Raw genomic sequence first — 13,249 nt, 5'->3', positions numbered from 1 at the left:
TATATATATATATAAATTTAAAATGATTTCTTCAACAGTGGCCCCTTTTAAGGTCTATTGTTTGATCATTGTGGTGTTATTTAAAACAATATACTCATGTCAGTAATACCCCTAGCTGGTCCCCACCTACCTCTCTTTAAACAGTCATTCTGCCTCCCACTGCTAGACTATCAGTTCTGCGAAGACATACTACAGAATGGTGACCTGTGATGCCTATGAAGTCTGGCCGAAATCTCTTATGCTGCATATTGTAAAACAACACACACACACACACACACACACACACACACACACACACACACACAATGTATATGTGTGTGTGTATGGGTCCGCTATGTCATTTCAAAATACTGAAATCCCGAAATTCAGTATTTCGAAATTACATAGCCGAAAACTCAAAGTTCCGAAACTGGCAGAAGCGTGAAATTCAAAATCCCGAAGCACAGAGATGTTGAATTTCTGCTTTCGCTGGTGCGCTGTGTGGATGTATCGGTTGAATTTAGATATGTTTGTGGGTGTAAATGTGTTGGTTAGGGCTTTAGTGTGTGTAAGTGTGTGTTGTGACTGTGATGTGTGTGTGTGAGTTTCGTTTGTGTTTCTGTTTGTGCGATCTCAGAGTTAGAATATATAAGTAGGTGGGGTGTGGGAGGTGCAGAATGGCTTGCCCCCCCCTTCTTATCTATAGTGTAGATGCATTTATTTGATTGTGGAGGGGAGTTTTGTGTTTGTTTATGTGTGTACCACATGTGTAGCATAATTTTGGCATTTTGAATTTCGCAGTTGTGTGTTTTCGGAATTGTGAGTTGTGCTTGGGTTTTCGGCTATTTAATTTTGAAATACTGAATTTCGGGATTTCAGTATTTCGAGATTACATAGTGGACCCATGTGTGCATATATATATATATATACATATATATATATATATATATATATATATATATATATATATATATATATATATATATATATATATATACACACACACACACACACAAAACTAAAAATCAGTTTTTCTTCATTAAAAAATCTAAATACATACGAGTGAAATCCATTTTGATTACAGCTTAGATTCATAAATGCCTACAGTAAGTGTACATCATTCTGTGTGAATAGACAACACATGTGTAACTCCCACCTTCTTCCTTCTAATTTTAGTTTTCCTTCTGATTTTCTTGCAGCCTTAAATATCAAGGGGGATTCCTATATGCCCACTTAGTGTAATCTTCCTGAGTGAATAGACAGCACAAAAATGTGTTAGGGATGTTCGTGAATACAGAATGTATACACTTAGTATAGACTTTTTTGCTGAGCAACAACTTCATTTGCCTTATAATGCTACTGTTTTTGTTTACCTCTACTTTAAATTTGTTTACGTTTATCTGTTTAAATGAGAAAAATTGTACGATTCTGAAATATCTTTTTTATAAAAAGTTAAAACTTATCTAAACATACAAGTACTCATTTGAGATATGTTATAAAACATCTTTTGGGATTCAGAGCAAACTGTCATATTTCATATAAAGTTATTTTTATATTTGTTTGTTTTAAATTAAATAAAGACATACTTAAAAACAAATAAACACGAATGAAAGAAAATGCATTTGTTTTATAAATATCTATATTGGTATGGCAATGATTATAGTGTAATTTTATCTTTTGTTTTTTTGCTGTTGCATCTTAGATTTTGATAGCATTATTTTGTGCTGTAGTTAATGCTCCTGTTATAATATTCAACTGAATTTTAATTATGAAGATTCACAATGTACAGGTATCTTTTCAGTCATACTAATAGGGTAGCAATATATTTTTGATGTCACGTGCATTTACTGCTGTTACAGGTTTACTATTCAATTGGTGCTTTGGGAAAGTCTGTTTATGAGAAGATGTTTCAGTGGATGGTCACCAGAATCAACCAATCATTGGAAACTAAACAACCTCGCCAGTACTTCATTGGGGTACTAGACATTGCAGGCTTTGAGATCTTTGATGTAAGTATTACTTGATCTGTCCATCCATCCATTCCTTTATTAAACATCAAGTCAGTCTACTACAGGATGCGCATACACACACACACACACACACACACAGAGTCATGCATGCACACACGTGCGTTCATGCACACTCATATGACACCGATATCTATGAACAGATTGGTAGTGTTACTTAAGTCTCTGAAAACCTTTTAGACTGATGGACTTGTTTATCCAAAACATCATCTTTAGCAAACATAAGTTAGGACTGTATACAGTGTGTGAATTCAGACTAATTCCTCAATACGTGAAATGACATGTCCTGGAATTTGGCTACGCTAGCAGTCTCTGCTTACTACCAAATGGCTGAGTCAGTTTTAAGTGAAAAAGGCTCTTGTTGCTATAACTATGACTATCACAGTTAAACTGCCTTTTGTTAGCTGGAAACTATTTCTGTGTGTTTCGTTTCTCCAGTTCAACAGCTTTGAGCAGCTGTGTATCAACTTCACCAATGAGAAGCTGCAGCAGTTCTTCAACCATCACATGTTTGTGCTGGAACAGGAAGAGTACAAGAAGGAAGGCATTGAGTGGGAGTTCATTGACTTTGGAATGGACCTGCAGGCCTGCATTGACCTTATTGAGAAGGTAGGTTCTCTAACGGCTTAAGACCATCTCAAAAAAATCCCATTTTACAAACTAAAAACAAAAAGACAGTGGTTAGCAAGTATGTTTGAACGCTGTCATTATATCTGTCCTGTACTAGCAGTCCACCAGAAAAGAATACCATGATAAGCATCAGATTTTTTTTAATTTAAATTACTGCAAATTATGAACAAAACAGTAAAACTACATTTTAAATGTTAGATAATGTTTGTGAAACTGGCTCATTTTATTATCATTTTGTTTCAGGGTATTCTCCTTTGAGCTTGACAGTGCTTGCCTATTGCATCACAACTCCCCTGATCTTCATCTCTCTCCACTGTGAGGACTATTTCTTTTTGGCTTCATCTAGATGTTTAAATCCCACTCCTCATCCCCTGGCCTGAAGATACTAACCACTCTCTCATGAAGTGGTAATGATAGGGTGATATGGGAGGACAATGAGCATGGGGGCCACCTCTAGCCTTGCAAGGAAGGCTTGATGGGCTGTTTGCCCCTACCATCCCCTTGGATATGTTCGCTAGTTGAATGGGGCTGAGTCAATATTAAGCTGTTTGCAAATGTCACCTCCTCCATAGTGAAAGCCTCATGAACACCACCTCCCCACTAGTTCTGTTAATACCCTGTGATCTACCAGATAATTTAACACCAGGAACAACCCAAACATACATCCCCAATACCACCCTACAAGGACTGATGAGCAGACCATACCTCATAATTTTCCCCCCCTGCCAACTTCAACAATTGCCCAAGCTGTTAAGTGAACTATCTAGTATTCAATATTTTATTCCTCTATACCACTGGAGCATTTTGGATCTAAACTTTTATGTACAGAAGTCATTTCAGGATTACAAAGCACATCACAGACAAGTTATGTGTAAAAATGGCTCTAGTATTAAAAGCTCTAAGTTTAAAATATCTTTTACACTTCCCACACCTGACATTCATTCTCACTACTCATATACACAGACTATGTGGCCCTTACAACTTAGTAAGTTATTTATTTAAGAATATATAAAATGCATTCATGTTAGACATATATTCGATTGGTGCCAGACATTCTTTCTTTAAGTTCTTCTTAGTATGGATGGCAATTGAATTCAAGTTGTCCAGATTCTCCTAACTGCTTGGAAAATAACTAGAGTTCATAGTGTGCAAATATCGAATGTCTGTCAGTCTCCTTGCGCAGAGATTGTTGTTGCATCCTCTACTGTTTTCCTTAGTAATCAGCTTATTTTTTTTATGTCATCTGCATCTGCATTTTGATATACATTATTTATTTATATGTTTGCGTTTGTTTCTTTGTAGGGTAGGTAGACAGGTCTAAGAACCCTTTTCAGTCCCACCCTGATCTGGCGGGAAGTACAACAATAAATATTAGAAGTACATTTTAAACATTATGATACATTTGTCCCTTTGCACAGTTAAAGTTGCAGGTTATAAAGCAAGTACATCTTAAGAAAGAAACTATTGAAACTGTACATTACATAGTGAAGACAGATAATACACAGCAGGCAATATAGTAACTGTTATTATGTAACAGTGGACACATTCAGTTCCTTTGTAAAAACTGATGGTAAATTTGAACAAGCACTTACAACTCTGTGGTGCATAATTACTTGCAGTGTACCTTATCTGTAAATATTCCATGTGGCACTCAGTTCAGTTGTTTGCAATGTGATAATCTGCTTACTGTTGGAGATTTTCTCTCCAAACATTCAGTGAAAATGGGTCCCAATCATGCGCATGAACTAGTCAACAAAACAAAATCTTATCAAAGAAATATGCAGATATCTAGGCTACATTTAATTAATAATTGACTCAAGAATGCGAAAATATGTAAATTGAGCCACGGTGATATAAATTAACTTTAAAAGATGCCAAGTTCTACTAATTTCTGCTTTGTTGACAAAGTCATGGTGGCAGTTTACTAAATACTTTTTCCCATACCTAAACCAAAGGTAGGCCTCCACAAGGAGAGAGCTTTGACTCTTAATTGAAATATAGTAGAGTTAAAATCTATGTAGCAAAGGGGGACAGTACTGTAGATGTGATGGCTTGGAAATAAGAGTGATTTAAATAATAGTGCACCTCAATGTGTGATAAGAAGCTATATCATTTCTGGTGTTCTTGGGGTTCATACAAAGAAGAAAACTTAAACATTTTGTTGATTGTGATATAGAGAAGACTAGTGATGCAGAGTTTAAGGCTGGGATCATGGAATGCATTTGATCGTAGTCTTTAGCAGGTTTAGAGAAATAACTCTTCTAGATTCAGCAGTTAAAAAATGAAATAAGCCTGTAGAAGCCTGTAAGTTACAATAATCTGTCATCTACACATCTGAAGATGATCTCTAAAGGACAGTTTTGATCCAGCCACTTAGCATGGGTATAAGTCTGTAAAAAGGGTCTTAGGATTTTAAGACGATGAATTCCACCCACTGTCTGTGGCATACTAAATATCAAAGAAGGGCTTTCTTGGGATTCATTGTTAGTTTATTAGAATGCAACCACAGTTACTGACATCATTTTACAAGCTGCTTTGCATCTTTATAATGTATTTTGGCCTCCTTAATAAGGAGTAAGTCATCCGCATACTTGATGACCTCTCAATGTCTCAGAAATGTAACAGCCAGTCACTGATAAACAATAAAAATAAATTGAGCACAACACCAAATAAGATAACTCTACTGGTAAAGATCCATATGTTTAAAGTGTCAATGCACTTGGCCAGTTCATTAGACGGGTAACAGGTCTATTAGTCCCTGGCCTCCTTTCATTGAAACGCTCAAAAACACTTTTAAAATCCAGAGATTAGCATCTGCAGGCAGCAGTTAGTAGCACTGTTTTCCATGTTCATACAAGAATGGCATCAATGATTCATTAGATATCTGTTAATGTTTTATATCCCTTTCTAAAGTCAAGTCAGCACTGAGTCAAAAGACCATACATTGGAATAATTCTAGCAGTTTGAAGTATATTACTTTTTTCCAATTATTCTGCCATAGGTCAGAGCTGAGCATCTGCCAGTAGTGTTGAGATGAACTAGAAATTAATACCTTGGGTTGTAGCTCTATAGGGGCATATTTAAATATGGGTGAAAAAACGTCAGACACTAAGGCTGGACCAAAAGCATGAGCTTACATGCTTTGCAATAACAGCCTAAGGAAAGAGAGGTGTAAAGTCACCAGAGCAAGATTCTTGTCATTCTCTTTCTGTGATGAAAGCAGGTACTGGCTTCTAAGGAATGGCACTATGTGTGAGAGCTTTTCATGTTGGGAGGAACACATTACAGCTACTGTGGCTCTCTACTTGTAGAATGTCTTAATTAATGAAGTTTACTAAGATATTATTAGCACTTTTTTACACCACTGGAGATCTGAGAACCACCTCCGCTGTATGTTACAGCTTTAATTAACTAACAGAATAACCTTTGGTGAAACAGTCATATTTGAATTATTTTACAAAATAGCTAGAACTGAACATGTTAGCTGCTGCCATTTCCTCTTCACAATGGAAAAGAAATTCATATAGATGTGAAAGGTCCTCTATTTTTTCTCCATCTTAATCACAACCGGCCCCTTTCCCTTAAATTACCACTCATGATGAGGGTAATCAAGTGCAACTGTTTTTCCTCAAAGTTTTCTGACATGGAGGGTCTCATATAGGATGAAGTGTTAAGGGGTCAAGGATGGGATTGACATTGTACCATTTTAACATGATATTTCATTTTATGGTCTTAAGCTCTGTAAGCAGTTTAGATTCAACTCTTGCGAGGGGAAAAAACTCACAGAGACATACATTGTCTGTAGTTTTCATGTATAATGAGAAGACATTGGTTAGTTTGGGTACTGATAAGCACCTCCACCTTCCTACATCTGTGGGGTCTGTTAGTGAAGGCAATGTCCAGAAGATTGCCTTTTGCGGTGCTTGGACAAAGCCTTTTGGGGTCACAGATCAGCAAAGCTTGGTTAATGAAGATTATATTTTAGAGTAAATGCTAGAAACCACTGTCTGAAAATTAGTTTATTCTAAATATACCATAAATCCAACACACTAACAACTGATTGAGCGTTTTCATCCCACTAGGGGGGACTTCATCAAAATGCCTTCGTTCTCACCCATTACTTAATTTATACCCTAATTAATCAATATGTTTATATGTTAGACTAACCTCATGTCTAGAGATAACAATACAAGATTCCATATTGTGTAATATGTTAGAGATAGTACCAATATAATCAAAATGGTCACATATCACTACCCCCCACCCTTATCTGGTTTCATAATTCTTGTTTTATCCATCATTAAGGCCCTCAATAATTCACTTTCCTTTTTCTTAAGATTGTAATGTGTAATGTTATTCTTCCATCCATATAACTTGTAAATATTGTCAGTTACTACTTTTTCAAATGCTAACAAAGAAGGGTGTTTAATGAATTGGAAGGAGAGACAGAAATCCTGAAGAACATGTTTATGGAAAGGGACTATCCTGATAAAATGATACAAGAAGCTATTTGGGAGGTTATTAAAGGCTCTGGTACAAATTTTAAACCACTTTTAAGGGAAGAAATAAATGGAAGTGAATCCGTTGGTAACCCCATTAACAACAAGCCATTTGAGAGGGCATGTAAAGTGGCCTATAGTGAGCTGCCGAGTAATATTAAGAATATTATAAGAGAAAATTGGAAAATTATGAAAGCTGGAAATGAAATAACTGAAACAGTGGGGGAATAACCTATTTTTATTAACAAAACACTTTTTAATTTTAAGAAATTGCTTGAAGGTGCCAAAAATAAGAATGAAGGAACAAATAATAATGGATCCTTTTTTTAATGTTACAATATCTTCATTCAATCGTACTACTCATTTTGTACATAATATTGTTCATTGAAAGACCATGATATATTTTCTGCTATTTGAGCTCAGGTCGTGGCCGAAAAGGGTTGATAGACCAGTCTACCCAGCCGGTAAACTAATAGTAAATAAATAATAATAAACAAAACAAAGGGCCTCAGGTCCATATTGAATCTTACTATCTTAAGCTAATGTGTCCCAAAAGAAAAATTCTGAATTTTCTCTACACAAAATACTTTGCTTGTTGTGGTGAGATGGATGTGCTGTTTAAACCTGCCTACCTTCACTTAAAGATTTTCAAGGAGTACTTCAAGTTCCTGTGCTTTGTGGTCAGGGCCTATCATTATCATTTGGAAGTCTCTCCTTTGGTATCTCCACAGCCACCAGGGTGTTCAACAAATGCATCACAGTACTTGTTATATATCAAAGGCTGCAGTGGATCACAATCTTTCCATACATCAATAATTTGCTTTTACTGAAGCCCCCAATGTTCACTGGTTCAGGCACTGATCAGGTTATTTAATTCTTTGGGTATTATAACCAATCTGGTGAAATCACATTTGCAACTATCTCATTGCGTCTTAGTGCATTACCTTAACAGGCTGTTAAATGGACACCAAAGTCTGCAGAACTTTCCTATCTACAAATAAATTTCAGATAAGTCAAACCCATTTGCACAACCTCCTTGTTGCCCCACAGGATTCTCAGGTACCCGTCAGTCAATATTTTTCTAGTGCCCTAGACCAGGTTACACATAAGAGTGCTGCAGTGGGTACTGTGATGTCAGTGCAGACAACAAGAACAGCCCTCCCAGAACATATGCATAACACAATTCTGCAAGGGCTTATAGCTTGGTGGCTATGTTACAAGAATTTTGATGTGTCAAGGTCTTCAAATCACCTGAGCCCACCCCCCACAAAACAAATAACACAGTAAACACAGATACATCTACCGTAGGGGAAGTGTGGACCATTTTCAAGGGCAGAGAGTGCATGGAATTTCAACAATAGCAGAATCACAGACCAAAATACGTGTTCAATCTATTGAAACTATTTGACCCACACTGGAGTCTTTTCAATGTACTGCACCGTGCAAAACCAATGTAATTCACCCAGGCACACTGGCAGCAGTCTGGTACATCAACAAGCAGTGGTGAGAGTCATTCCTTCCTCCCATGCAAAGAAGTTATGTCTCTAGAAAGGTACTGCTTCCTGATAGCAATACACATTTCAGAGAAACCAAATCACTGGTCAAGAGACTCAGCATGTGTCTCCTCCTCCATAAGAATGGTGACCGAATCAGAAAATAGCCAACAAGATCTTCCATAGGTGTGGTCAGCAACCTACTGATTTTTGGGTCTAGCAATCAAACATTAAGTGTTACCAAGACTTCTCATTGATACTACCCTACTACCAATAGTAAAGGATCCGCCAGTACAACAGTGGTCAATGGACCCCCCCCCCAAAAAAAAAAAACACTGCGGATACTCAAATTCATCCAGAAGATCAGATCAAATCAAACAAATTAACCATCACAGCACATTTCTGGTCTCATTAAACCTGGTTACCACAGCTCTTTCCAGAATTGTCAGGTGAGCTAGGTCATTCTTAAAAAAATTCTTGTCTCTCTCCTACAGCTAACCTTGTCCACCCCTCAGTACTCTGAAACTATCTGCACAGCTTCTCCAATTCTACACATAGCTGGCAATCCACTGTATACCAAGACTGCTGTACATGACAAAAAAACACCCAGAAGAAAAACCTATAAGGAAAAATCCAAAGTTAGAATTTTTCCAGACATGTTTGACAATGTGTCAGTTTTTACTCATTCAGGGTTTTCCTAGTTGCCCTCACAAATTTTTACTGAGATGTTCACTCAGCATCTCTTGTCTCCATAAGGGATAGCAAAAACATTCCTCAAAGGTATTTTTATCTAATATTTCAGTCAGAGAATCTGTTTTGCCCTGCAATATACTTCATATTGAAGAAGTTCACTTAGGTACCATTTGAAATGAGAGTCATGGTAAAGCCGAAATGCCTGTTATGGAAAAAACGTTTTCTGCGCTGTCACAACTCCAGGAAGGAGGATGTCAAAGTTAAAGACTTTGCCAGTATATCCTTTATATTTAATTTTGCTTACAGATAGTGTAGTCCATAGAACTTTAACATCCATTATGCTTAAATGGACTACAGAGTCTAGGGGGAACCAAACCGTCAACCTTCTTGCTATTTCTTTTACTCTTTCAAAAGCAAAAAAACTACTCCACAATGCAGATTTTCATTGACAGCAATGGTTTCACCATAATAGAATGCAATCCATCAGAAAGAATGACCAGTTGTTCATCCACTATACACCCAAAAAATGGGTCAAGGTTTTCAAAATAATATTCTCTAGACAGTTAACAAACTTCATAACATATTTATTTATCTGAAAGCAGGAAAACGCCCACTCTATCACAGCCATGGCCATATAAGTTGCACTTCTCCATAATGCCACAGTGCACAGCACATATGATACAGCCAATGGCCTTCAATAACTACCTTTATTAAGCACTACAAGCTAGATATTGTTTCTAGAGCCAGAGCATCTTTTGGGAATACCATTTTAAGAAGGATGTTCTCATGGTCAGCATGGACCATGGACCATGTCCAGATAGTTACTAAATCAACCAGGGACTATGTCCAGATAGTTACTAAATCAACCAGGGACTATGTCCTGATGGTTACTAAATCAACCAGGGACTATGTCCATATAGTTACTAAATCAACCAGGGACTATGTCCTGATGGTTACTAAATCAACCAGGGACTATGTCCAGATAGTTACTAAATCAACCACGGACTATGTCCTGATGGTTACTAAATCAACCAGGGACTATGTCCTGATGGTTACTAAATCAACCAGGGACTATGTCCAGATAGTTACTAAATCAACCAGGGACTGTGTCCTGATGGTTACTAAATCAACCAGGGACTATGTCCAGATAGTTACTAAATCAACCAGGGACTATGTCCAGATAGTTACTAAATCAACCAGGGACTATGTCCTGATGGTTACTAAATCAACCAGGGACTATGTCCTGATGGTTACTAAATCAACCAGGGACTATGTTCTGATGGTTATGAAATCAACCAGGGACTATGTCCATATAGTTACTAAACATGTGCCACTTCTTCACTGATACAAAAGTAACAACAATAATAGTAACAATAGAGCTGTATGGTCCATGTTTAATAACACTTCCCCAGTCTACCTTCTCCCGGCCTAGGGCAAGAAGTCTTCTGCTGCTGTTAACGTTGTGCTTTTTGTCTTATTCTTTTGGTGGATAAATCTGTTTTACAAATTTCATTCATTCTGCTTCCCCAGATGAAAGGAACAACAAGATAGAGAAATGCATAAAGGAACTTGGGAAGGGAGAAAAGCAGCCTGAAAAAGTTCTAGGTATTAAGCAGTTCCAACACCTTATTGGCTGATAAATAAGTATTAGGCTAGCTGCTCTTGTGAATTATTTTAAGCCTAGCTAATTTCTCCTTGGTGAGAATTAAACATTGTAACTTTTGTTTGTGAAATAAACACCTTAACCATTATATCAACCTCCAGTCTCAGCCTGTGCCTCTGGCATTTATTCCTTACAGGTGCTGATGTTGGATCAGACTTGTTACAGATGTATCACAATGGTAAAGTTTCACTTTCACAAACCACAAAGGAAGATTCCATTATCTTTAAGTACTATTCAACAATGAATTATGAACTAATATATCAATTCAGTTTTTGTTGTAATTTGCAATCACATGACTTATCTATAATGTTGTATTTGTCCCTTTATTTATTCATAGTACAGAATTACCAACTGCAGTTATTCTTTGATATTGAATAATTCCTTCTCGAACCTTAAAGTAGGCATTAAAAGCATTTAGTGTAATTTCATAAATCAAACTAAAAATTACAGGGATAAAATTTTAACTGTCTTTTGCTGAATAAAAGATGGCTTCAAACTCATTGAGTGACTGATAGTTAAGCATGATATGTTATAATATTCCACAGCATGCAGTCATACAGATGCATGCAAAGTTTAGATAAAATATCTGGCTTTACTAATCTGAAGAAAAGTACCATTTCATTTCTTCTGCTATCTAGTTGTAAAAATATGGTCCAATGTCTCCCTATTTGATGTGATTTGTGTATAAAGTTAGATAAAATGGCAGGCCTCTTTATGATTAGTGGTTAAGTAGACGTTCTTTATATAGTCTTCTATGTTGTATTTTTCAGCCTCTGGGTATCATGTCAATTTTGGAAGAAGAATGTATGTTTCCCAAGGCCACAGACATGACATTCAAGGCTAAGCTCTATGACAATCACCTTGGAAAATCCAACAACTTCCAGAAGCCCAGGATTGTAAAAGGGAAACCCGAGGCCCACTTTGCATTGGTACACTATGCTGGCACTGTGGACTACAACATCATGGGCTGGCTGGAGAAAAATAAGGACCCACTGAATGAAACAGTTGTTGGGCTCTATCAGAAATCATCTCTCAAGCTTCTAGCTCTTCTTTTCTCCAACTATGCTGGAACAGATTCATGTGAGTAATCCGTTTCAGTTATACCGTTTAGTAATAATGACCATACGTTATGTTCAGCCTACCTTAAAATGTACCATTCTGCTAAAAGTGGAAAACCACAGTCACTCAGAATGTGCATGCCTACAGAAGAGGAAGGCATGCTTCTTCCCAATTTCACAGTTAAATTTATATTAATGTTTAATTCATTAAATTATTTGTCTATAATATTTTAACCAAGATGAAGTACTGATTAATAAAGAACTACTTACTAGTTTTAGACATTGGTGCAAGGCGCACGTTATAAAATAAAGGTAGTAGCAGTAGCAGACTCTGAACAAGAAATGCATATATAGTTCAAGCTGATGTAAGTAAATAAAAAAAAAAGAGTGTCGATAATAGGTTAAAATCTTGAAACCCTTTAATTATATAGTTATATATGGCAAATGATGCATGGTATTTACAATATATGTGTAAGTGTAGAAGGGGGAAGTCTTTCTTTGTGTATTTCAGATTTGATGAAAACACTAGCTTTTGGCCATGTCAGACAGGTATTGAGAGAATGGGTAGTGCAGTTCTTTAAAGTGCAGGGTATTCCTTAACTCATTCCCTCCAGTACAGCTCTTTTGAGTGTGTACCTTTAACTCCCAGTGGATGTGGCTTGAGCCTTTAAAAAATTAAGTTATTACCTTACAGTTCTAACAAATATTTGTTCAGAGAGGTCAAATATCGATATAATTGTGTTACTTCAAGACAAAATATTCTGATACCTTGTGTGTAGCATGGTTTTGGAATTATTAATGCAGACATAAACATGCAATATTTGATGCCTAGAGGTGAAGAAGGAGTTAACAGCAGAAACACCTGGTGGCACTCTCGACTGGAATGAGTTAAAGAGGGGACAGTGATGACCCAAAGATTAGGAAGGAGGACAGAGAAAAGTGGTAACTGCAGTAATACTCATTATTTGGGTGTTTAGTGAAGTAGCCCCATTTGCTTGGGATCTCAGGTCATGTTTGATGAAGATGATGGCTAATCTGCCAGAAAGGAAGATAAATGCTTTTGGATTTTAAATTGCAGCTATATAAGCAGAAGACTGACTTGGTGTTTGATGGAAAGGCATGTTGCTTTTGCTTGGACATAACAGTGATGCAGTCTATGGGGAGGGTTACTGATTCTGTTAATTAGGTCACATGGCTTGTATATATT

General features: G+C 36.7%; 2 protein-coding genes across 2 annotated transcripts in view; one reads left to right on the top strand and one right to left on the bottom strand.

Moving 5' to 3' along the window:
• The window catches only part of LOC122790335 (zinc finger protein 239-like), a 1,358,627-nt gene that overhangs the window by 951,637 nt on the left and 393,741 nt on the right, over positions 1 to 13,249 (bottom strand). The gene's annotated exons all lie outside the window — the stretch shown is intronic.
• Positions 1 to 13,249, top strand: part of LOC122790334 (myosin-6-like) — a 353,888-nt gene that overhangs the window by 171,881 nt on the left and 168,758 nt on the right. Inside the window, 3 exon segments of the mRNA XM_044057853.1 lie at positions 1,839 to 1,988; positions 2,445 to 2,615; positions 11,755 to 12,064. Of these exon segments, the coding sequence (XP_043913788.1) occupies positions 1,839 to 1,988; positions 2,445 to 2,615; positions 11,755 to 12,064 (631 nt within the window).

The sequence above is a fragment of the Protopterus annectens genome, chromosome 16.part0, assembly GCF_019279795.1.
Source record: "Protopterus annectens isolate FY-2018-M chromosome 16.part0, PAN1.0, whole genome shotgun sequence".
NCBI lineage: Eukaryota > Metazoa > Chordata > Ceratodontiformes > Protopteridae > Protopterus > Protopterus annectens.
This window is presented reverse-complemented; position numbering and strand designations above follow the sequence as displayed.